General features: G+C 32.7%; 1 protein-coding gene across 1 annotated transcript in view; it reads left to right on the top strand.

Annotated features, from left to right (window-relative positions):
- DGKB (diacylglycerol kinase beta) overlaps positions 1-27341 on the top strand; it is a 754568-nt gene that overhangs the window by 142441 nt on the left and 584786 nt on the right. Inside the window, exon 3 of the mRNA XM_049785694.1 lies at positions 20580-20656. Within this exon, the coding sequence (XP_049641651.1) occupies positions 20580-20656 (77 nt within the window). The remainder of the gene's footprint in view (positions 1-20579; positions 20657-27341) is intronic.

Below are 27341 nucleotides of genomic sequence, written 5' to 3'. Positions count from 1 at the left end.
GAAAGATATTTGCACACTGGTTCCATTCCTGCAGCATGTGACCCTGGTTCATTATAGACCCCAGGACCACCACATTTGCCTAAATAATCCTGTCAATTTGCACTACATGATTTTGAAGAAGAATCCATCTCCAAATTAAGTATAATTCAACCTTCAAAAATGCCTTGATAGTTTAGTCTAGAAAAGAAAAATGAATGGTGTAGTCAATGTTGCTTCTTCTTGTAGGTGAAGAAGGTGTAGAGAATATTGATTGTGTGGTGAAAAATGGCAGAAAGGAAATGTACATGCTTCAGTCACTTCCAACTCTAATAACACAGTGGAAAGTTTTCTCTTATTTCCTTTTTTTAATTATACTTTGGAAAAGAAAATCTAAATGACCAATGATGGCTTAGAAAACAACTCCAAGCCTAAATTATTGTCTGTCATCCTTCATTGTTGTATCAATGGAGCTGGATATATTATTAAGAATTGGGATCATATTGCTCTCATGATCAATATACTGGTTCATTGATTTTTCTTTTTATGATTCTTTAAAGTTCTGTAACAAATACCTATACTTTGATACTTTTTCTTTTTTAATGCGTAGGTATAATTATCCCCTCCCAAAACACCTGGCTCTAAATTTCCACTTTTATTTGTTGGTTTTGGAGTCACTTTTATTTGAGTATTCCTTTCACATTTTCATTGTGTTTCAGTAATTACACATAGTCACTCCACTAGATCTAAGATACCTGATAAATATTCATCATCATAAACATTTAGGAAGTTTAACAAAAATTAAAATCTCAGAGACTTTGTTAGGGAGTGAAGGGACTTGGGTGACAGCCAGAGGTGTTCAGGGATTATTTCTATGCCTATTTTCAGGGAGAAGTATAATTTTACTCATTACTTATTCACAGTCAGGTATAAGATGTATTTTTACCCTCATTCTTAAATTTACTAAGTAAATTGACTATTAAATGGTTCTTAGATAATATTCATCAGTATCAGCATTTCTCTCTGGATATTGTGTCACAACATTATATTATTTGCCAGTAGTTGTTGCCTAAAGTCACAGGCAGCAATATTGAAAAAGTGATTAGTTGTGTAGTAACTCATAATTACAATTATTAAAGGGTTCTGAAGAATATATCAAGATGCTCTGAAATAGTCTTACATGATATAGCACATAAAAAGAGATATATTTACAAAAGTCTTCTTTTTGAATAATTCAAACTGATTTTGAACTGAACAGTGATAAAATGTTTAACCTAATCTTAAAAACTACTTCATCCTTTAGACAATATACTTTGAATCTAGTATAGGATTAATGCAATATATATGTGTTTCCTGTATTTCCCAGAGACCTTGCTACCGCATCTAATGTCTTGCCCTCTTTCAGAGGTGCTAAATGAACTGTTTCTGTTTATTTAGTTGCTTTTTGTGGTCAAAACCAAAAGTGTTCTGGGCTTATTCTCAGCTCTATGCTTAGCAATCACATCCAGAGGTGCTCCAGAGAACATAGGTTGTTTAGAGAATAGAACTTTGATATACATGTGCAAAGCAAGTGCCCTACCTAGTAAACTAGGTGTCCTACTCATAAACTGCTTTGTCCTTCACAGAACTAGCTCCATTTTCTTTCATTAGCTTTTCAGAGAACCTGAACTAATGCACTCTTAACAGAAATAAACTGGTGCAGAGAATCCGATTAAGGTTCTGTCATTTAAAAAATAATGAATTAGTCAAAGGGTCAACATTATCTTTAAAGTTTCTCCCCCAAACCAACATAACCTCAGTTAAATAGTGCTGTTTCCAAGCAGGGCTATTCCAATATTAACTCTAAGAATCTATGAAGTTCATCCTACTAAGGAAAAGATTCTTCAAAAAATGCACCAAACAGGGGCCGGGTAGGTGGCGCTGGAGTTAAGGGTCTGCCTTGCAAGTGCTAGCCAGGAAGGACTGCGGTTCGATCGCCACCTGCGTCCCATATTGGTCTCCCAAGCCAGGGGCGATTTCTTGAGCACTATAGCCAGGAGGTAACCACCTGAGCGTCAGACTGGTGGTGGCCCGAAAACCAAAAAAAAAAATGCACCAAACATAATTAAGATAAGAACCTAAAGATAGTGTTCATCCCAGGAATAGGTTAGTCTTATCCAGTGAGTAAAGAGTAATTGTTTAAAATTTTTATATAAAGGTCTTCTGTAGTTCTTTAAAAATTTTCTACAAACATTCATAAAAAACAGGCTTAAGAGCTTAATATAGGGGTTGAGGTGCTTTGAATTTTATCTTGACTGAAATTGCGTAGTGCCTATACTCCTTACACACCACCAGAGTGATCCAGGAAATGGAACCAACAGTAAGTCCTGTATACTACCAGCTATATTACAAGAATCAATATTCAAGAAAAAACGCTAGATCAAACAGGAGAAATAGGGAAAGAGACATTTGCAATAACTGCTAAACATTAGTGGGACAGGTCAGTTAAGTAATGAATTGACAGAGAATTCCAGAAGTTAAGACTACTAGTTTTTTTTTTTAATGTCTAAAGGCACTGAGATTTACAGTATCTTGAGTTGAGTTCAGAGTTCTGTACTTACAACTAGTAGAAATTACAGAACTTTTCTTGTTTCAAGAAAGTGGGTTTTATTTTAATGTTTTTATGAGGTTGCACTAAGAAACTAATAAAAAGTTTCTTGGCAGCGTTTTTCTTATTAGTTCTTTTTTCCCCCCAGTAGGCTTGAGTATTTCCTCTTGTCATACACTGGACATTGAGGAGTGACTCCTGAAAATTCACCAGGGCGGTTATTATTCACATATTTTGATGTCTTTCAGCCCTAATTTTTAAGTGTTTAGAGGAACTTAGGCCTCTCAAATCTTGGATCATCTTTGGTAACCAGTTTATTTTATGTTGTTTTTGTTTGTTTTTTATTTTTGTCACACAGCGAGAATACTGGGGCATTCTCTTGGCTCAGTGCTCATGGATTGTTCTTGATTGTGGTTTGTAACATGCCTGTTCATTAATTGTATATCTGCAGAAAGGTATTTTAAGCAATTTGGACTAGATTTTATTTTAGGTAATTGTCTACAATAAATCTAATTGTATCAAAAAACCTTTGACTCACTACATTTAGTGAGCGTTTTAGCAGATATCTTATTTAATAATAAATAAAAATTTATAGCATCTGATAATAATAAAATATGCAATATTGAGAAATATCCACTGTGAAACTTTAATAAAAAATATTACCACCATGGATTGACTTTCTGAAACAATACAACAGGCATATTTAGAAGAAGCAAAACACTAATTCATTCATATATTTAATTTTAGTCAACTTTTCACCCAGTAATTTGTTAAACAAAAGAGATAGTCACATTATAAGCAAAATCCTCTGTTCAAATTTCTTATTAACTGTAAGATATTTGGTGAATATGATAACTTTTTGAATGAGAAGCATAATTCTAAATGTTTCTGAAGTATATCAAAACTAATATTAACAAAGATTATAATATCACTGGATTTTTCATATTCCATTAAAACATTTCTTTCTGAATTGAGATAGTTGTATTTTTTCTTGTACTTATATTTTATTAAGATTTCGAATTGAATTTTACCAAACGCCTTATTCTGAATTAACTATTCAGAAGTGATAGGGAGCCTGAAATATAATATAGAGTTTAAAGCTCTTGCCTTGCCAACAGCTGACCTAGTTTTGATTCCTGGCACTCCATGGGTCTCTGTGCACCAACACAATAAACCCTGGCACAGAATCAGCTGTATCACTGGATTCTGTTCAAAAACACACTAAAAAATAAGAAAAATTAAGGGGATAAGAAATTACAAATGGGTATTCTAATGAAGGGATTCGAATGAAGTGTAATATATAGGAGCTGTAGACTTCTATATTCCGGAAATAGTTTTATTCAATTGTACAATATTTAATTAGAAGACTACTTCAGTATCTCCCTTCCAATTTTCTCAGAATCATAAAAATAAATAATCTATTATTTAATGAGTAGACTTCCCTATTTATCATCACTGAGCCATATCTTTCCACGGCCTCTTTGTCCAGTCACTTCAGGGAGTTCTCTGTGTCCCCAGGGAAGTGGGTGCAGATTTTGGTGAAGGAAGGAGACATACTCAGTTGTTGTTGTGGATCATAATTGTGTTTCTGTTTATTGACTGGTACAGGGTATATTTAAACATGAAATTTACATGTAAGAGACTGCCTACATCTTCTTTCCTGCAAGGTTAAAAAATTGTACTTTCTTATTAGCAACGATCTTATCAAGACATATTATTTGATATATAATTTTCTTCACAGGCCTTTAATGTGGGTTACAAATCATCTGAATGAGAAGTTCCAATTAAAAGACAAAGAGGAGTTGAGTCAGAGACTTCTCTGGTAACTAATGCAAAACTTTAACATCTCAAAGTTGTTTTATTCCTAGGATGGACCTTGGGTATCAATTCTGATATAAATAGAAAAGTTAGCAAGTTTGCCAGATTTTCCTGGCAAACAACTCCTTTCATCTGAGAAGAATAACTATTTTTTGGGGGTTTCTGTGCCACATCCAGTGACACTCAGGGGTTACTCCTGGCTCTGTGCTCAGAAATTGCTCTTGGCTTGGGGGACCATATGAGATGCCAGGGGCTAGAACTATGGTCCATCCTAGGTCAGACACGTGCAAGGCAAACACCCTACCGCTGTGCTGTGCCACCACTTCAGCCCAGAGCAGAATATCTCTTTTTTTTAATTAAATAATTTTTATTTTGACCAAACTGCATTACAAATCTTTCACAGTAATATATCAGGTACATAGTGACATTGAATCAGGGGCATTCCCACCACCGGCGTTGTCCTTCCTTCACCCCTATTCCCAGCATGTATGCCATATCTCCCTTCTTTGACCCCTTGGCCACTAGTAAAGGTGGTCCCCTCTGTGTCTAGATTGTTGTAGATTGGCTTTGTATTTGGTGTTTAAGTATGATAATTTTTTTATTTCTACCTACTCAATGTTTATACAACTGTTTGGTCTTCGTACCCTCCATTATTTTCCTCCCCAATTTGTGTGGAAGAACAAGATGGTTCAAGTTATGTGGTTCTGTTTAGAGGGAAGAACAAGAAAAAAACAGGGGGGGTAAAAATCAAACAGAAAAAAATGGGAGGAGTCCTTCTAGAGGCTATAAATATCAATTTAAGAGAAGAAAGGGAAAAAGGAAGAAAAACATAAAAACCATACCAAAAAATAATCAAAGAACCCAAAAAGCACCACAGCAATAAAGACAATAACCAAACAATAACCACATTCCTGAAATAAAAACAAAACAAAGCCCACAAAAAAGAAAAAACAACAATAAAAACAAAATTAATAAAAAAATTAATTTGTACTTTTTTTGTTGCATAGGTACGTTAAATATTGGGGAGATTAGAAAGAAAATTCCCTTGGCGTAAGAGATAAAGGGTTTCTGTGCCATTGAAACATACTGTCATGAGAATAACTATAGGCTCCGTACATGTTCTTTTTCTCTTCATTAAGTCCTTTTGTGCTGTTTGGAAACGTTCCACTCAGTCGTGGATGATAAAATCAGGCCTCAGTCACTAGAGATCTTGATATTTGCACAGGTCATAGGATAGAGATCCTGGTATTTGCACAGGTCATAGGATAGAGACTAGAGTGAATTCTTTCTTTAAGTTTCTAGAAGTTCTGTTCCAACACTGTAATTTTAATCAGTCTTGGTTTTTCACCTGTCGTAGTACGAATCCTAGGTTAGAGTCTTTCAATGTTTCCAGAAATTCTGCTCAGTTGCAGTTGTCTTAATTAGAGATCTTGGTTGTTGTACAGGTCATAGGCTAAAGCCTAGACTAGGGTCTTTTTTATTGGTCCCAGGATAATTTCTGCCCAGTCATGGTTGTCACAGTCAGTCTTCTGTAGTTAGCAATCTTGGCTTTTGCACAGATCATTGATGATGTGTCTTCTGATTTCATCTTATTGTTAGGTGGTGAGGTAAGACAACCTCATTGTCATGAGGAAACTGTCATATCAAAACTGGCACATATTGGTGTCTGAGCAATATTAAGAATGTCCCAGAGGGAGTTTGGTTCCTGGAGCTGTTGCAGAGAATCATGTCAGATCTATATCTGAGATCTAGGATTCAAAGTTGCCATTGTCTAATCACATGGAGTCTAAGTTAGAACCACATGACATATGTTCAAGTTGGGATGCACCCATTTATTGTAAAATGTATGAATTCTTATCCCTAGTAGATAAGAGCTTGTTTATATATGTACAATTTCCCCTTTTTTTAGTATGCCTTTGCAAAAAAGAAATGGTGATATCTTATTTGCTGGTGCATTTGAGGGGTGAGAGTGTCAGGCTCCATCATCTCTGTGCCCTGGTTTAAACCTTAGATTTTAATCCAAGGTAAGAACTTTTTCTTGTAGGTTATTGGTACCTAGCAGAACCAAAACAGGTGAAGTTAAGGAAAAGAAGAAAGAAGAAAATACGATATTATATACACTCACATATATAATGGAAATAAATAAATAAATAAAATTAGTTTAAAAATGTAATTAAGGAAACAAAATAATGCAGGAGACTACCTTACATTTGGGGATAAACAGGTCAATAGGTAATATTAAAGAGGTCTGAGTTTCTTAAGACTGGTGGAATTAAGACAAATAATTAGCTTAGGTATAGCGTAAGAAAGAGAGGAGGGGAGAACAAAAGATAAGACAGGGATGAACAGAAAAATAGGTAAGTATAGTAAAAATAAATTCAAAAAATTTAATAAATCAAAATTAAAGAGATTGGGCTGGTTGTTGGAGTTGGGAAGTTTTTCCATTTTCGATGCATTTTTGTCAGTGATGGGGATTGGGCGTTGCTAAATGAAGGTGTCAGGATTAGATAATGGCTGGAGCAGTTTAGGAAAACCTAGAACTTGGAGAAAACCATACTTGGAGATTTGCAAAGTTGTTTTTATATTTATCTTGATGATGATTTTTTCCAGGTAAAGTGATATTTAATCAAGGACATATTTGTATGTACAATTTTTGTCATTGGAAAGTAAATGTTCAACTATATACATTACTTAGCACAACAGCAGGGAGTTTCCTATTAGGCCAAATATATGTTTGCAACTAGTTTTTGAAAATATTACTAAGCTTGAGAAATAACACCCTCACTTTTCAAGAAAGCAACCTCTCTTTGAGGTTTTTTTCTCAGCCCATTTGAGCAGGATGAGTCCAGGGAACTTTATAATTTTAACTTTCCTTAAATTATGGCGGCAGGAAGATCTAGAAAACCAACATCTTAAGTATTTCAGTTATATGTTGATATATTGCTTATATTTAATGCAAATTTCATAATAAAATAGATCAAACTGTGAGAATTGAAAAGGATCTGAAAGCATGATAAGGATGAGTAGATAAAGTAAAAGTGATACAATAACATGACACCATTTCTCTGACTTATTATATGAATATAAGACTCGGAGTAGATTATTTGGGGAGTTTGTACTTTTCAAAATATATAGAATTGCCTTATTCAAATTAGCTCATGATCTGTTGGTAAATGTACAGCACCTATATTATGGTTAAGGTACATTATTAAATATTTTGGTCAGAAATTAATTGGAAATTTTGATAGTTTGCATTTCCTTAAAATAGATTGGAGTGTTTGTATCTTAAAGACTATTTTACCAGGATGGCCTTGTTTCTTCAGTAAGAAAGTTTGCCACCATATAAACACTTCAAGGATAAAAGTGTCAACTTTCTGCCCTAGTGCTAGTTTAAAAATTTTAATAAAAGAACCAAAGCTGTAACTTGTGTTTGCACTTCTTTATAGATTTGATTGAAATACACAAAGTGAATAAAACTAATTCTGTTCCAATAAAATGAAATTTCTATAATGAGGAGTTAAAATCAAGTCTGAAGAAATAGTAAATACTTTTGGGTGCTTGTTTTTGCAAGAAGCCAATCTAGGTGTTGATCCCTTGGACCCATATGGTCCACTGAACCCCACCTAGGAATGGACTTCTTGACATAGAGCATAGAACAAAGAGAGACTCAAGAGCAACACTGGGCATGTCACTAAAATATACAGAAATTAGAACCAATAATTAATAAGATCCTTAGCAGACATTTTATATTATATACTAATTGATAGTCCTAAATGGAAGGTTTCAATGCATTTTGTAAAATGCAATAGGAAATTATGTAAATGGAAAAATAACTGGAAATTGATGTTAGGAGTCAAAAAGTCCCAGATCATAGTGTAAATAGAGTAGGTCAAGATGATGATTAGTGGATGGTCCCAATGATTACGAGATTTGACCATATTTCCTCTGATGAAATCCTTGAAGGAGCATGAGATGGCAGGTAAAAGAATATTCTGATTTTTGAAATATGGATATGTAATTGAGAAATGCTCTGCATTATTTTAGAGGTAACAGAATATTTTTGAAATAATTTATGTGATATAATAAGGCTTTAGAAGTATCTTTTCTTACAAAGATTTAGGTATGAATGTGAGTAGCATTCACTGGGGAATGTGAACTCAAATTGTAAAACATCACCTACAGCCAAATATAAGTGCATAAATGCTATAACGTTTAACCACACAAATTAGCAAATGTTATCAAGGGTTTGGAATCTTCAGATAATTTGCAGTTGAGTCAGCCACTCATGAGTGAGCCTTTCTCTATTGCTCAGCCTCTCCAAGGTGAGCAGCATGAGTGTATGCTGGAGATGAAAGGATCTTCAACAAGTAGGAAGAGACCAGCAGAAAGGAGACAGAGGAAGGAAGCTGAAGTTATACCTAGAAGAACTAACCTTTCCTATTTGTTAATATTGAAGGTGAAATACTAACAGCACTACACGTTTTCAGGACAAAAAGGAGGGGCAGGTTAAATAAATAGTCATTAACCAGAACTAATTTATCTCTATGTGCTATAAAGCACATAAGTAATGCAGATGAATAATAAATAAAAGATGGGAAAGAATGATAAATGCTATTACTGTCCGTATAAAAAAAATGTAGGAAAAAATACTAGCTTGAATGACATTTTAATTTTACTTTATACTGGTGTCTAGTGTAAATAATTCTGAAAAGTAGGGTGGGGATAAAAAATAATTCTGAAAGTACAGATATCACTAGATATCTTTGAAAATCTTTGAAATTTAAGGAAAATGACAGAAACTTCACCAGGACTATTACTAAATTGGAGAGTAAGAGTTTAAATTTCAAGTTCAGTCTCCAATGAAGAAGTCACTTTAATCCCATCCTAGCTTCCTTCTGAAATTTCTGTACTGATATTTGTATTAAATAGATTAATGCTATATTTAAGAGTATATTAATTTATTTTATATTAATATATTCATATGGTTTATTCTTCTTTTAATTTTAAGTTTTCTCTCCATAGCATTTAGATGATCAAAGAATAATTTTTATAATAATGTAGGGCTGAGTGGTTGCTCTAGTGGTAGGGCATTTTACCTTGCTAACAACCTAACCTAAAACAGACTGCAGTTCCCTGGCATCCCATATGATCCCCCAACCAGGATAAATTTCTGAACACAGAACTAGGAATAACTCTGAGTGTCACTGGGTGTGACCCCAAAAAACAGAAAAATAAAATAAAATAAAATAATTCAGTAAATTTTCACTCTTTACGATGATATATGGTGAACTTTTCTTTATTGCATCCGGGTAAAAGAATTGTCTTTTACTCTTTTTTTTGTTCGTTTTGTTTTGTTTTTGTTTTGTTTTTGTTCTTTTTTGAAAAATACATGATTAATGTTTTCTTTTTTTTCTCTACTTAAAAAGTTTTTTTATTTAAACAACTTTATTACATACAGGATTGTGTTTGGGTTTCTAGTCATATAAAGAACACTACCCATCACCAGCGCAACATTCCCATGCACCAATGTCCCAAATCTCCCTCCTACCCTACCCAACCCCCGCCTGTACTCTAGACAGGCTTTCTATTTCTCTCAGACATTCTCATTATTAGGATAGTTCAAAACATAGTTTATTTCTCTAACTAAACTCATCCCTGTTCATTAGTAAATAAGAGCCTGCAGTGAAGCCCTGTTTGGGTGGGTCCAAGGAACTCAGTTTCTGAGTTTCCCACTGGGGGCTGGGGGGTGTCACATTTGCTTGTGTGATTGTTTCTCAACATTTTATTCTAAGCCTGTGTGTATTTGGAAAGTTAAAATGTGTTGTTTGCTGTAGGTAGGAGTTTAAAAAATCCACAGTTTTTTTTTTTTTAGTTTTTTAAACTAAAGCCATTAAGATTCATGGAGCAGAGATAAAGTACAGGAGTAAGCCAACCCCAGTTTTTATCCCCAGAAACATTTATTTTCTGAGAACTGCCAGGACTGATTCTAGAGAACAGACCTAGTGTTAAGTCATGGGCAATGTTTATTGTGATCCTAAGGGTATACAAATGTAAATGATATAATAAAAACATAATTCTGAAACAAAATAATAACATGCAATTTAATACAAATATTCACAATAATTTTGTGACATATTTGCATAGAAAGAAATATATGCTGCTTTTGTTCTTTGAGATTCATAAATTAGTAAAAATAAATTTTAAATTTCAAATAGTTCAGAAGCAGAAAATAAGACTTTTGAACTAGAAATATAGAAGAATTGTATACTCGAAAATAAATGCTTCAGAGCCCGGAGAGAATAGCACAGCGGGTGCTTGCCTTGTAAGCAGCCGATCCAGGACCAAAGGTGGTTGGTTCGAATCGCCCGGGTGTCCCATATGGTCCCCCGTGCCTGGCCAGGAGCTATTTCTGAGCAGACAGCAGGAGTAAGCCCTGAGCGATCGCCGGGTGTGGCCCAGAAAACCAAAAAAAAAAAAAAAATTAAATGCTTCATATAGAATTAGTGACTATTTTTCTTTAACCACATTTATTCATATAAGCTACTTTCACTAATTTTTGGATATGTGGTTTGTATAAATCATGATATTTTTTAGCCTTGGTTTTTTCACATAGCAATTTGAGAATGTTTAGATTAATGCCATGAGGTAATTGTGAGTTTTATAGAAGATAATAGAATACATTGGCTGAAAATACGCAAAGCAAAAATTGAACTTTAATTAATATTATTAGCAATAAATATACACAGTGTTAGCTTCTAAGGAATTTGTTGTGGAAAAAGTCAAGGAGGTGGATTGTTATCTACTGTACTTGCAACATAACTTGAGAGATTTTTGTGAACAAGGTAGAAGGTAAATTTTTGTTATGTTTTATTTTCAAATTTGAATTGACATTCGAGGAAATCTTAAAAAAATTACAAGATTTTTGCATCTTTAAATTATTTGGTACTTGGATGACTGATTAGTCATTTATAAATAAGGAGAGCACAGAATAATCATTAATAGGTCTATTCAGTCAGAATTTTTTTAAGCCGACTTATTCAAGAAAAGTATTTTTGTGCTTCAGAGAAGAGATAAAAGGAACAGTGTGAACATTGTTGATAATAATTAGATGATAAATTATAGGAATTTAATAGCTATCAGACACATTGCTTTTAGAGTTATGGTATATATCTATGCCAGGTTTCATTATTCCAATTTAAAGGGATTAACCAGAGTGAAGCTAGAAAATACACCTAGAGAATTATGCAAGAAATTGTAAAATCAGCTCTCACATTGAAATTTTTCTGGATTTTTAGTGTTTTCAAAAATCTCTGAGGCGTTTAGTGATTAATCAAAGTAATGTTGAGACTTTGGAAAATAATGTGACCAGAAGGGCAACACAACAATCAAGTTCATTTTATATGCTTAAAGTGACACAAGACAAATTAAAAATTTTATAGAGCATTTCCCATTCTCTGGATTCTTCCATTTTATATCTATTGTTAAATGTACTTCTTTAATTTTATAATTTTACATCATGTAAAACTAATCTATATTTTCTCAGCAATCCTTTTGATATTCATTATTTTTATTTCCACATTGTCAATATATAATTAGTTTCATCCCCTTGCCATTTTTTTATCACATGATACTAACCAAATAAAATAAAAATTTGCAAGGAGTGGGCCCTATATAGGGTTTTCTGAAGGGAATTGTGCCAAAAAAAATAGATTGTAGAAGATAAGCCATGGAGATCAACCAAGGTCTAGTCAATTCCACACACATATTAGCTTCTGTTTGTTTCAGTATCTAACAGAGATGTTTCCGAAAGCCACTCCTATTTCAGGTTCAAACCACCTGAGTTCTTAGATACTTCTGAATAGTACTTGAAAATACAAGCTAAAAAGACTGTTCACATCTGTTATGTTTATGAATATTGGCTGGCTCACTGCCCTCCTTGCTTCTGATTTTTTTATTCCAAGGATTAACCAGCTATTTGAACCTGACAGTTTAGTACTTCAGTTGCCTATCTTTTGGACACTAGAATATTCTCTCATTACAGATATATATTAACTGTAAGCTGATCCACCTGCTCAAAGCTGCCTTGTCTGCACTCCTGCCTGGCTATCTGCCTGGATTTCTTAGCATCTTAGAATCTATCACTGAGGTCTCTTATTTGACACTCTAATATAGCTGAAATATGATACAAGCTATGTCTTTCATTCACCTTCTGTTATTTTAAGAAACAGTTTTTAGGTGAATGTCTTGCACTATGTCAGTTTCAGTCTTGCATCCTCTTTGCTCTGTACAATCACAATATGGTTTTGTCAATCATCTGAAGCTGGCACACTAAAAATTATAGTATTGTTTATCATAAAAGGTAATAGGAACAAAGATAGAAAAGAAGCTTACTTCTAAAATAGGGAAAATGTGTGTTTTTCCAATAAAGGCAAAAGGATCTCAAAAATAGGATTTTCTAGTTTAATATGATTTGGGGTCAAGAAAATTGTAGACAGTTTATATAATGGAATTATCTTTAAAGGTTATTGGGACAGATTGGATATATTACCCTCAGATGTATTATAACAAAATCCCCAAGATCAGCTGAACATGACAATCATTTAATATTGAAACGATTAGACCTAAAAAATATTATTGAAACAAGAGTAGATGAACAAAAGAGTGATCATGTTGTTAACTATATTTCAAAGTGATGATTGAATATTAGTAAAGTTGGATAATTCATGTGAAAATAAAATAGATATTTTGGGGCTCTGTAATCAGGGATCACTCCTGGTAGGCTTAGGGAACTGTGAGTAGATATAGAAATAATGGTACATCTATGCAATGGACACTATGCAGTTGTTAGAAAAAACAAAGTCCTAAAATTTGCTTATGCATGGATAGACAGGCTGAATGAATTGAGTCAGAAAGTGAGTGACAGACATAAAATGATTATACACATCTGTCAATATAAAAATAGTATGAAAATCTTTCCATAAACAATATGAATTGGAAAAGATAGTGCAGTGCAGTTAAAACAGATAAGAGACCACTATGACAGCAATAGATGGAAATGATCCCCCTAGATAAGAGATGGGTTCTGAGAGAAAGTAAAGTGATATTCTTGATACCCCCTCACTGACAGTATTACAAATAATGGTGCCTAAAAGAAAAAAATAGTACAGTGAATTAGAATGAGATGGCAGGAGAGCAAGAGTGAGTTAGCAAAATAAAGTGTTGGTGTCAGCCATTAAGATATACTGGGAGAGAGTAGGTGGACCTTGGAAGGGAAACTAGGGAAATTAGTGATAGAACATCAGGGACATGAACAGTGCTTAAGTGATGGATGTTGGGACATTGTATGACTAAATTTCAACTGTCAAAAAGTTTTATTTTCATTTATAATTTTATTTTTTTTAATTCTACTGAGGCCATTGTAAATTACAAATCTTTCAACGTTGTATTTCAAGCATATAGTGACAGGTAAATTAGGGCCATTCCAGCATGCATCCCATACCATCACCCTGAGCCCCCTGGACTACTAATAAAATAGGTCCATTTTGTGGTTAGCTTGTTATAATTTGGGGTCTATTGGTCTATTGTTGTTGACTTTTGTCTTGGTTATTTAGATCTGACTTTTTTTACTCAACTCTTCAGAGACCACTTGGCCCCTGGTTCCCATCCAATTTTTTTTCTTTTCTCAATTTGTAGAAAGATACAGGAATATTAGGTCAAATAAAATCATTCAATTCAAAAGTTATATGAAGAATATAGGAGCCCTGATCTAGAAAATTAGATAGATAGATAGATAGATAGATAGATAGATAGATAGATAGATAGATAGATAGATAGATAGATAGATAGATAGATAGATAGATAGATAGATAACCAGACAAGTGTGGGATTTTTTTCCATAGGAGCAGTAAACATTAGGGAAATTAAAAAGGAAATGTTCTCTGCCTAAAAGATACAGTGTCTCCAACCAGAAACATAATATCATAAGACCCCCTGCAGGCTCCAAGCATGTTGGTTGTCCAACTCCAAAGTCATATTTCCTGGTCCCAGAAAAAGTTCTGCTGAGTCACAGTTGTCCATAGTATGTCTTCTATAATTAGAGATCTTGGTTTTTCACAGATCTTAGGACAGAGAATCTTCTGATTTCATCTGATATCATGTTTAGGTGGTGAGGTAGGTCAACCTGTCTTTAGATCAAGTTGTTGTTTCCTCTTCATCAGGGTGTTATAGGAACCTATCCTAGAGCAAGAGCTGTATTAGGGTTTCCCCCAGGAGGAGTTTGATACCTGGTGTTGATGCAGAAAACTGTGTATTTCTAATGTTGGGATCTGGGGTTTAAGGTGTATGGTCAATATCCAATTTTTGAGGCCTAAGTCTAGTCCCCATGAGTAATGTTCAGGGTGGGAAATGCCTTTGCACTATAAAATTTAGGGGTTCTTTTAGTTAGATAGGAACTTTCTACACATGATATTTAACCCATTTTTGTGTGCCTATGCAGAAAGGAACAACATCATATTATATTTCTGGTGTATTTGGGGTAAAATGTTATACAGTCTCTATGCAGTGATTTTGGACAGAGCTCATATCCCAAGCAAGAATCTTTACTAGAATTTCCTACAAAGAAGTTAAAAACTGGATATGAAACTCTACATATGGAGATAAATATTTCTGAGGCAAGGAAATTCCCTTTCTAATTTCCCCAATATTTACTGTGCCTATACAGAAAAAAAGGAAGCAGCACAAAATAAAATTTTTTGGTTTTGTTATTGTTGTTGTTGTTTTCATTTTTCTGTGCTCTGTTTAGTTTTTATTTCAGGACCATGGTTATTGTGTGGTGCTTGTCTTTATTGCTGTAGTGCTTATTGGATTTTTTATTTGATTGGTATTTTTCTTCCTTTTTTCCCTTTCTCCTCTCAAATTGATGTTTGGAGCCTCTAGAAGGACTCTGCCCATTTTCTGCTTGTTTGATTTTTACCCCATTTTACTTCTTTTATTTTCTTCAAACAGAACCACATAACTTGAACCATCTTGTTCTGCCTTTCAAATTGCGGGGGAAACAATGGAGGGTGCCAAGAACAAACAGTTGAATAGCCACTAAGTAGTAATAAAAATAATTGGGCTTAAACACCTAATCCAAAGCCACTCATCTAATCCTGTGTTTATTCTGAGCTTTTAACTGTGTTTCCTGCAGGCAACAGTTATATGGGTTTTATTTCCTTATTCAACCCTCTACTCTGTTCATTTTATTGGGAGAGTTTTGTTGATTGACCATTAAGGAAATTATTGACAGATAGAATTATTGTGCTGTGATATGTAGAGGATTTGTTTTGTTACAACTGGGTGTTTGTTTTGTGTAATTGATTGATAAGAACAATAACATAAATTTATCAGATAAAGTAAGTGTATAATTGATCATTCATTTTCACTTATTTATTAACTACTGCTGAATATTGATTTTTAATACAGAGATACAACTGAAATAAATTAATAAATAAAACCCAAAATGTTATATGCATATGACAATTATTTGTATCAATTGTTATGACACTTATTTATACAAATTGTGAGATCTTTTTTGTCTGAGAATGTTTTTAACCCTCTCTTTCAAGTAAATGAGACTATTGCTAGGTGTGGACTCTAGATTAGAAGTTACTTTTTATTCAATAGTTTAAATATGTCATTACACTCTCTTCTTGCCTGTATTTTTTTGGGGGGGATTGTCACACCCAGCAGCGTTCAGGAGTTACTCCTGGCTCCATGCTCAGAAATCGCTTTAGGCAGGCTCAGGGGACCATATGTGATGCTGGGATTTGAACCAATGACCTTCTGATTGAAAGGCAAAGGGCCTACCTCCATGCTATCTCTTCAGCTGGTTGCCTGTCTTGTTTTAAATGAAAGATCTGGTTTGATTCTTATGTTCCTTTCTTTGTAATTGAAAATTTTTCCCCTTCAGTGCTTTAAGTAGTTCATTTCTCTCTCTTATTTTGCCATTTTCATTACTGTATTTCTTGTTGCTGTTCTGTTAGGGTCCATTTTATTTGGTACTCTTTTTGCCTTGTGAATTTGTATAGCAGCCTTTTTCCAGAGAGTTGGAAAGTTCTCTGCTATTGTTTCATTCACTAGTTGTTCTTCCCCTGTCCCTTTTCCTTTATTTTTGGTATTCCTTTAAGTAGTAGATTATTTCTTTTGTCTTTTCTCAATAAGTATTTTACATTTTCTTCCAATGTTTTGTCTCTTGTTTATTTATAAATATGTATTTTCTGGTTTGTATTTTGTCTTCAAGTTGTGAGTTGTCTATATGTGTGTAATTTTGCTACTATGGCTTGCTAGTTTGTCTTTTGGATCTCTTAGTTTTATTTGTATGTCTTCTTTAGTCTTCTGATAGAGTGTTTCTTTGAATTGGTCGAACTGCTTGCCTATGGATGTCTTAATTTTTTTCGCTAATGATTCTTGAATTTAATTTAAGACTTTAAATGCTGATTTTAGGTCCTCATCTCTAGGATCTGTGTACTTTGGAGGACTTGGAAATTTGTTAGGGTTTCTATTCTTATTCCCATCTGCTAGTCTTCTTAATTTCCTCATTTTTCTTTGCATTGGGTGGTTTGTAGAGCCAAAGATTCGGGTGTTTAATAAAAGTGGTCTGTTAATCGTGGCACCAGCGTAAGGCATCTGCCTTGATGATGCTAGCCTAGGATTGATCGTGGTTCTATTTCCTGGTGTCCCATATGGACCCCCAAGCCAGGAATGATTTCTGAGCACATAGCCAGGAGTAACCCCTGAGCATCACTGGGTGTAGCCCAAAAAGTCAAAACAACAAAAAAAGTGGTTTAATTGTATAAGAGGTGGTTAAAGGTGTATCTGTTTTGGGTTTTATTTATTCCAGGTAAGGGAGATTACCTGAGTATGGTAGAAATCTTCCAAACCAGTTTGTTTGGTTATTCTTCTGATTTAGGACAGTATATTTTCTAAGGAAAGAAAAGTTAGGCCCTATTTATCTAGAATTGTATACTATATATTGAAGTATCCAGGAGGTTTGTAGGGAAGCTGAATGTGGGCAAATTATAAGGCCCACTTTTTGTGAAGGAGCGGGCAGTTGGTTTGGAATTCAGTGTTCGTGGGTGCAACATCCTCTGATGAAGGTTGAGGGAAGGAAAAACCTTGTTTGCGACAACTTTTCAAAGACATTTAAACTTTTTTAAATCTCATGTGATTTAATAAAAAATAAAACTATTTTATATTTTCCTAACATAAATGATTAAGATTTGAGTTCATACAAATATTGTCATATAAACATAACATTTTGGGTTTTATTTATTAATTTATTTCAGTTGTGTCTCTGTAATAAAAAAAATACTACTCTGCAGTAGTTAATGAATACATAAAATGTCAATCATCAATAATATACTTCTACTATCTTAGAGATTTATGTTATTGTTATTATTCTTATGAATGCCTGACATTAAAACTTATCTGATAGTGTCTCTAAATTTCTGTAGAATACCTGGTGGAAAAACCGTATAGAAAAACATTCCCCTGACTTTTTATCAAGGACCTAAATATGGCAAAAACAAATCATAGTCTATTATAATATTACTCCATAATATATGAATATATTTTATATCTACATATGCAAAGAGGGTTGTGCTTTTAAATCCATAACAAGAGATGGTAAAAGTACTCTACTAACAGCATATTTCAACTCACACAGAAGTATTTCAGGAAATATTTTATTATTATAGTTCTTTTTTTTATTGAGTTTGCTCTCTGCTGGAGTTTAATTTGTGCCAAAGTACAAGTCAAAACAGCCTCTGTAATATGTTGTAATTATTAAATCCAAATATTATTGCATTTTTCACTTTATAATAAATTTGAATGATGTGTGAAAATAAAAATGTTAATTTTCCTTCTCAGGACATTAAGAAACTAGTTAAGAACATGACATAACAAATAAACTATGATGACTACATGTAAAGTATTTATAAAATGTAGTTAGAAATATAAATGTACAGACTTCAACTGCATTAGTTACAAACACACATACACCAGACCAGAGAATTTTATGAACCAAATGACAACATAACAAATTAAAATTGTCTAGAAATATGAAAAAATATACAAGATGCCTCTAAACACATAAAAACTTCTAATCATAATTTTCATAACCAATTAATAATTTGATAACAAATTCACATTTGATTAAATGTGGATAAAAACCATTTCTTATTAATTCTGTAATTTCTATCATTTAATTGAGAAATTACAGTACTGGCAAAAATATGGAGAACTTGGAAAGCTTATATTATGCCAGTAAAAATATTTAATAGTTAGACCTATGAAGCTGTTTAGAGTTTCTAATATTGCTAAGCATAAAGTCATTATATAGTTGTAAAATCTTCAATAATTTATATGTTTTGAGGTCCCAAGCAGCACATGATAACCTAAACACAAACATTTTCATTGTATGTCAGCTGATGAAATAGATTAAAAAGATAATATATCCATAATATTTATTTTAAAATAGTAAAGTATTGAAATATGTTACAATATACAAACATTAGAAGAAAATTTGCAAAAAATGAGAGCAAAGTGAAAGCCAGCAAATACAGAGGCGTATAATGAGTGATTCCATTTGTATGAAATATGTACAATATTAGAGAAAATAATTTGAGAGTCAGAGTCAAAAATTAGAGGGGAGTGGCTTTGCAACAGGTATTGATTTCTTTGAGTTATGAAATGTTCTGAAATTAGCGCTATGTTAATGTGCAAAATAAACACTAAGTTGTGTACTACAAATTAGTTTTCTCATATGTTGTATATAAAAACATCCTAAGGGCATAAGAAATGGCTCTAGGCAATGACACTTTTAAACTGTTCTACTGAACAGAGTTTACTACTACAGTGTGCATAGGTAGACAACAATTAGAGAATAGAGCAGAAAAGTGTATATTTTGGTGCGTGGATTGGAACATTTTGTGCAATAACATGATCATTGGGAGCATTGCATGATTAATCACAGTGCTTAAGTAAATAACATAAGAAAAATAAAAAGATTAATTTTGTGAATGGTATCATGATATAGTCACACATACAAATGTACAAACTACACATAACTCTACCACATTCACAATATTAGAAATATACCTATATATTTCAATCAAATTGTATAGGCATACTGTCCTCAATTGATCTCGAAGTAAGTATTCAAACAGGGCTGATTTGAAAATTACTGAGAATGGGAGTGGAAGTGAGAAACAATAACATACACGTATATCAAAAAATTATTTAACCATGTGTGAAACAGAATATCTGCAGCTTATTTTTGATAGTTTATTTTAAAAAATTCTCACCGTGTCTTAAATTTGTTCCGTTAGGTAAAAATATGTGTTATTATTTTATCAATTTGAATATGTTGGAAATCTGAGACTGTCTGAAATTATATGTTGATAGTTATGCTTTGGTTAAGCTATTCTTGTTATATTAAATACAAATTTTTAATAAATACTAGTATGTAAAATATCAAATACAATATTAGTCATTGTCATTTTTTCAGATGTTTTATCCCAGTGTATAAAAGGATTATCTTGTCACTAGACTATCTAGAATATTATAAAAATTTTTAAATGTAATTTATTTTTAATTTTTATTTAATGGATAACACATAAACTTTATTTATTGAACTAAATAAACAAATATATGTTGAGTAGTATAATACTTGGAAACTTGTGTATAAATGTAGGTACAATATACCCAAACCTATAGTTTTTCTCTGAATAAATTTATTATTGTGGCTATTTAAGACATTTGTATTTGTTAGTAATCAGCAGAATTAATGGTATGATAACATAAAAATAATTGTTCTAATTAATAAATTATATAAAGAATGCCAATAATTTATTTTAAAACTACCATTTTATTTTAGATATGACATATCAATGAAAGAAAAACGTATTTTTTATGTACTCAATGTTTCCACTGCTAGATACTATACTTGGTTATAATATATTCAGTTTAATTTTGTATTTCTTTGCCACTTAAGTATTCTTTATAAATTAGAAAATTATCATTAATATGCATATCATTAACATGAAATCTTGAGTTATGTTATGTGTTCATTTATGTCTTCAATGTAATTGTCCCTGTATAATTTTATGCCTTCAAAGTGGACATATATAAGACAATATGTGTTTTCCATTTTTTATAGATTCTACAAAAAAATTAAAAGATGTTCTCGAAGAATTCCATGGTAATGGTGTCCTTGCAAAATATAATCCAGAAGGGGTAAATATGTTCGTTTCTTTATGTTATTTTCCTATATATCATGAAGGGATACATTAGTTAAGGAATATTTACTTATAATATTTGCAGCAGGAACTGAAAAATTAGTTCAATGGATAATGTCATGCTTTGCATGTTAAAGGTCTGGTTTCAATTCCTTGCAATTAATGGTATTCAGAGAAGCTCTAGGAATGAGTAAGTACAGAAGTAGGATTAACCCCTGACTACCGTTTTGAGTGAACACAATTGCCCTCATTCCTTCAAAAAAATAATAGAGGCATTATTTATACTACATACAATAATGAAAAATTTATGATAAAATTCTATTCTGGAAGATACAATAAATATTGTACTTTTTAAAAACATTTTGCTAATTAAAGTATTAACACTTTCATATTATATACTTGAAAGAAATACAGACCATACTTATATAATATTATATTATTTTACTTGAGGTCAGGAAAATGAATAATATAGGAAAGAGGCTGTGTACCAAATATTCATTCTATTAGCTACAAATCTGAACTTCAAGTGGAGTGTTGACTAAATATTGCCTTATTCCTGTTAGGAAATGATCCTTTTACCCCACCCCTCCCCCCAAAAAAGAACCTGCGGTCACATGGTCACTTTATAAATGTCCCTCATTTAAACAAAATGAGGTATATTTATTTTTCTATCTCTTACTTAGCTTTTATCAAAAAGCTGACAGTTCTGACAACCTTTCCTTTAAAAACTTAATGACAAATTTATTACTTTGGAGCACATCATTGATGTTTTATTTTGAGCCCATACCCGGACATTATGCTCACAGCTCTGGGCTCATGCCTCGCAATGCTTAGGGGAACCTACACAATGGAGGGGACCTGTGCTTCTGCGAAGCAAGCACTAGCTTCCCTGTATTATATCTCCAGTCTCTAAACACATTTCAGTGAATGCATATCTGCATATTCTTCTACTTAGCTGTTCAATCACCTTCCATATATATATATTGGCCCACACCCGGTGATGCTCAGGGGTTACTCCTGGCTATGCGCTCAGAAATCGCTCCTGGCTCCGGGGAAGATATGGGACTTAGGGGATTGAACCATGATCCATCCTAGGTCAGGCATGTGCAAGGCAAACGACTTACTGCTGCACCACTGCTCTGGCGCCAACCTTCTTCTTACTTTTATCTGAGAAATGTTACATCATTTAAATGTTTGATCATCTTCACTGTGATTTCTTCACACAGTGTAATATTTGGATTTTATGGAACTTAAAATGCACTGCTTTTTAAAACTATCCTTTTCTTAAAAAAAACACAACTCGATTTGTATATTTAATTATTCTGATTCAGATTTTATTAATATTTTTGATTGGCTATTATTGTTATTTTTTTCTCAGAAGCACAGTTCTTTCTCTGGAATTTATAAAACTTCTTTTCCACTCCTCTCCATATTTTATCTAATTTTCAGTTGTAACGTTTTCATAACGTATGATAATTTCCTGTAAATATTTATAACAATTAACTATTTCACATCACGTTTTCTATTGTCACTACATCTTTTTATATTAGTGTTCTGTTTTAAAATTCTTTAACATAAGTTTTGTTTTTGTTTTTGTTTGTAAAGATTGGTGTATACAAATAATGGGAGTAAGTCAAAGCTACTCTCTATATAAGGAAAAAATTGTTATATTTTCTTCACATTTTATTTTACTTAATAAAAAGTGAGAATTAAATGACAAATTTCTAGATGTGAAAATATCAAAGACCAAGAAATAAAATGGAAAAAAGGCAAAGATGACAACTCTTGCATTAAAGTTAACATTTTTTTACATTCCAGGCATATATGAAAGGGTACATTTTATTTTATCAATTTGCAGAAATAAAAAGTAGGCTTTTTATTTTAGAAAATATCTGCTGTCAATAACATCACATAAAATATAAAAGAACTTGCCATTTTGTGCTTCAATAATCATTAAAATGAGACAGACTGATGTAATATTTTAATGTTTTAAGTAGTGAATACTAAATTCATATGGAGATATACTCTTGTTAGTGTTTTCAATAATGTAGTACCCCATAAATAGAAATTCTTCCATTAAAATGCATTAATAATTTTATTAATAAATAAACAGTTATGTCACTTTATATTACAAATTATTTTAAAGTCAGGAATAAAAGAACTATAATATTAACATTAATATAATATTAATAATATAATAAATATTAACATTAATAGTAAATTTTCTTCAGGGGACATCTTTAAATTTATGTAACTTTTAGACACTTGTTAATATTTTTAAATATTAATATGAAATAAATAAAGCATCCAATGATGAATAAATATGTAATGCCTCTTTGAAGACCTTATTATTTACTCCAATTCATAATTTATTAAGTTTAATAATTTACTTTAACTATATGAGAAAATACATACTATCAACTTATAAGAAATTATCAACTCCAATAGCATAGTAAGGTTATAACCAAAATTGTTGAACATGGGTGATACTGATTGATACATCATTAGACAAGAAAAATAAGTTATTTATCTACTTTTCCTGTAGAAAATTTATTGTCTAAATTGAACATGATTTGTTAATTTATTTAAGATGTATTAATAAAGAGAAAACCAAATATTTTTTAATCATTTCTCATTTTACAAAATAAATATATGTACATGAAAATGAATAATTTTTCCTTTACCTTTTCTTTAGTTGCTGAATATAACATGCTAAGTGGTAAGGTTCATTATTTTCATGTGCGAGGCCTTAAATCCCAATACTGGCACAGCATGAATAAAATTTTGCCAGTATGATCATCTGGCCCAACCAACACAGCTAAAGCAATCTTAATAAAAACTTTAAAAAGAGCATTGACCACTTGCAGTAAAATTTATTTAAAAAAAAAAAGAAATAAGAAAGAAAACATGTAAATTATTTTTAATTATATTAATAATAGATGATAATATTTCTTGATGAAATGAAAACCACAATGTTTAACTTTAGAAATAAATAATATGCTCACTATTCTCTATCGATAAAAATTTCTAAATGATCTTGGAGTTGTACAATGGAAGAGTAATGTTTTTCACAAAAACTCCATTGAATAGAAGAGAACAGAGAGAGGGAAAAATTTAAAATGATACAACTTTCCCAAAGCAATGTACACAATTAAAAGCTAGTTGTCTAGGGGCCAGAATTATAACATAGTGGTAGAGCATTTGCCTTGCACACTGCTGACCCGGGACGAACCTGGGTTTGATCCCCGGCATCCCATGTGGTTATTCAAAACCAGGAATGATTTCTGAGTGCAGAACTAACCCCTGCCTGAGCATCACCAGGTGTGGTCCAAAAACAAACAAACAAACAAAAAATAGTTGTATGCAATGTCAGTTTAAGACCAATGGCCTATCCTTTTGCCCTCATTCAGTAGATCAAAAAATAATGTATAAATATAAATAAATAATATATAAGCATATATATTAGTAGGTAAAGAAAATCTAAGGAGATTATTTAAATGGATAAATTTATATTAATAATGAGTTTAGAAAACCCCATGATTATTTTATTATTGAGTTATTATCACCAATATAAAAATTAATACTAATATTTACCTAATTTTATTTTATTTTTTTTATTTTTATTTTTTGTTTTTGGGGCCACACCCGGTGATGCTCAGGGGTTACTCCTGGTTATGCACTCAAAAGTCACTCCTGGCTTGGGGGACCATGTGGGACGCTGGGGGATCGAACTGTGGTCTGTCCTAGGCTAGCGCTGGCAAGGCAGACACCTTACCTTTAGCACCACTGCCAATTTTTAATGAATAATATGCTAAGGTTATGATTGTAAATGGTTTGGAAGAATTCACAGTAGAAGAGTTACAAATTCATCACAGTTACAAATGAGTTCTTGGGACAGTTTGAATTTTATATAACAAATAAGCAACTTCATAGAGAATGGATATAGTGATATTTATTATTGTTCTTGTGCTTTAAATTTTTAAATTTGTTTCTAACTGCTCTCATTGAAATCTAAAGATTAGAAGAAAATTAATAACCATAAATATTTTATTTTCTTGTATTTAAGATTTATAAAATTCTACCTTTATTAAACTGTCATTTCTAAGATATGTTGTTTTATTTTTTATTTTTAATAAATCTTTAAGCACCATGACTACAAGCATATTTATAATTGATTTCAGTCATAAATAGAATAAACCCCTTCACCAGTGCAGCATTCCTCCCAACAATGCCTCCCCTCTCCCCCACCCTTTCCTGTATTCGAGATAGGCATTCTACTCTCATTTTTTAACGTTGTCATGCTAGTTGTTTGTGTAGGTATTTTCCTAACAAAGTTCACTACTCTTTGTGGCAATCTTCAAATTGTGAGCCAGTCCTTTGGGCCCTTACAGCCCTTAATTCTATTGTCTCTGGGCCTTATTATAGTAATGTCTTTAATTTTTCTTAAGATCCATAGATGAGTGAGGCTATTCTGTGTCTATCTCTCTATCTCTGACTTATTTCACTAGACATAATAGATTCCATTTACATCCATGTATAGGAACATTTCATGACTTCATCTCTCTTGATGGCTGCATAATATTCCATTGTGTATATGTACCATGGTTTCTTTTGGCATTTATCCATTGAAGGGCATTGTGACTGTTACCAGAGTCTGGCTATTGTAAGTAGCGCTGCAATGAATATAGGTGTGAGGAATGGGTTTTGGTATTGTATTTTTGTGTTCCTTAGGTATATCCCTAGGAGTGCAACAGCTGGATCATATGGGAGCTCCATTTCCAGTTTTTTGAGGAATCTCCATATTGTTTTCCATAAAGGCTGGACTAGATGGCATTCCAACCAGCCGTGAATAAGTGTTCTTTTCTCTCCACATCCCCACCAGCACTGATAGTTCTTATTCTTTGTGATGTGTGCCAGTCTCTGTGCTGTGAGATGGTACCTCATTGTTTTTTGATTTGCATATTCCTGATGATTAGTAATGTGGAGCATTTTTATGTGTATTTGGTCTTTTGAATTTTGTCTTTGAGGATGTCTACTCGTTTCTTCTCTCCATTTTTTGATGGGGCTATATTTTTTTTTCTTATTAAGCTCTGTCAGTTCCTTGTATGTTTTAGATATTCGCCCCTTGTCTGATGGATATTGAAGTGAATAGTTTCTCCCATTCTTTGGGTGGATTTTGTATCTTAGGCACTATTTCCTTTGAGTTGCAGATGCTTCTTATCTTATTATAGTCCTCTCTGTCTATCTCTGCTTCCACTTGGTTGGAGATTCTGTTCCCTCTTTGAAGATACCTTTAGCCTCAATGTCATGTACTGTTTTAACCACGTGTTCTTCTATATAATTTATGGTTTTAAGCCTGATATCAAGGTCTTTAAGTCAATTGGGTTTGATCTTTGTTCATGGTGTTAGACAGGGATCTGATTTTGTTTTATTGCAAGTGGCTAACCAGTTGTGCCAACAGCACTTATTGAAGAGGCTTTTCTTGCTTAAATTTGGATTTCTTTCCCCTTTATAAAAAATAGTTGATTTATGTGTGTGGAACATTCTCTCAATAGTCAAGTTTATTTCACTGATCTGAGTATCTGTCTTTATTCCAATACCATGCTGTTTTATAATTGTTGCTTTGTAATACCTTTTAAAATTGGGGAGTATTCCTTATTCCATATTCCTTTTCTAAAGATTGATTTAGCTATTTGTGGGTGTTTATTGTTCCAAATGAATTTCAGCAGTGTTTTATCTACTTCTTTGAAGAATATAATGGGTATATTTAGAGAGATTGCATTGAATTTGTACAATGCTTTGGAGAGTATTGCCATTTTAATGATATTAATCCTGCCAATCCATGAACAGGATATCTGTCTCCATTTTCTTATTTCGAAACAGGTTTTTGTAGTTTCCTTTGTGTAGGTCCTTCACCTCTTTAGTTAAGTTGGCCCAAAGATATTTGAGTTGTGGGCACTGCCCTCTCACACCATTCCTATTCATCATAGTTCTGGAAGTACTTACCTTAGTGATTAGGCAAGAAAAAGATATCAAGGGCATCAAGATAAATAAGTCAAAGTCCCAATGACATGGTGCTATATTTACAAAACACTAAAGACTCTGTCAAAAACTTCTAGAAATTATAGATTCATATATCAAATTTGCAGACTATAAAATTAACATGCAAGGGGCCAGTGAGGTGGCGCTAGAGGTAAGGTATCTGCCTTGCAAGCACTAGCCAAGGAAGGACCTCGGTTCCATTCCCCGGCATACCATATGATCCCCCCAAGCCAGGGGCAATTTCTGAGCCCTTAGCCGGGAGTAACCCCTGAGCATCAAACGGGTGTGGTCGAAAACAAAAACAAAAACAAAAACAAAAAAATTAACATGCAAGAGTCAATGACCTTATACACCAATAATGAGAGAGAACAAATGGACATTAAACAAAAAAAATCCCTTTTACATTGTATTTTTAATTTTTATGTCAAACCTGGCAGAGCTTAAGGGTTTTCTTCTTATTTTATGCTACTATTACTCCTAAAAAGTCTGAGGGACCTTTAGGGGCTGGGCATCAAACCTGGGTTATCTGACTGCCATGTACTGTATTATCTCTTATGACTCCAGTACTTAATTTTAAAGCTATCGACATATTTTATTTATTTTAATTTATAAAGTAAATTTATGAAATAAGAAATATGTAT

This window comes from Suncus etruscus, chromosome 13 (assembly GCF_024139225.1).
Source record: "Suncus etruscus isolate mSunEtr1 chromosome 13, mSunEtr1.pri.cur, whole genome shotgun sequence".
Classification (NCBI taxonomy): domain Eukaryota; kingdom Metazoa; phylum Chordata; class Mammalia; order Eulipotyphla; family Soricidae; genus Suncus; species Suncus etruscus.
This window is presented reverse-complemented; position numbering and strand designations above follow the sequence as displayed.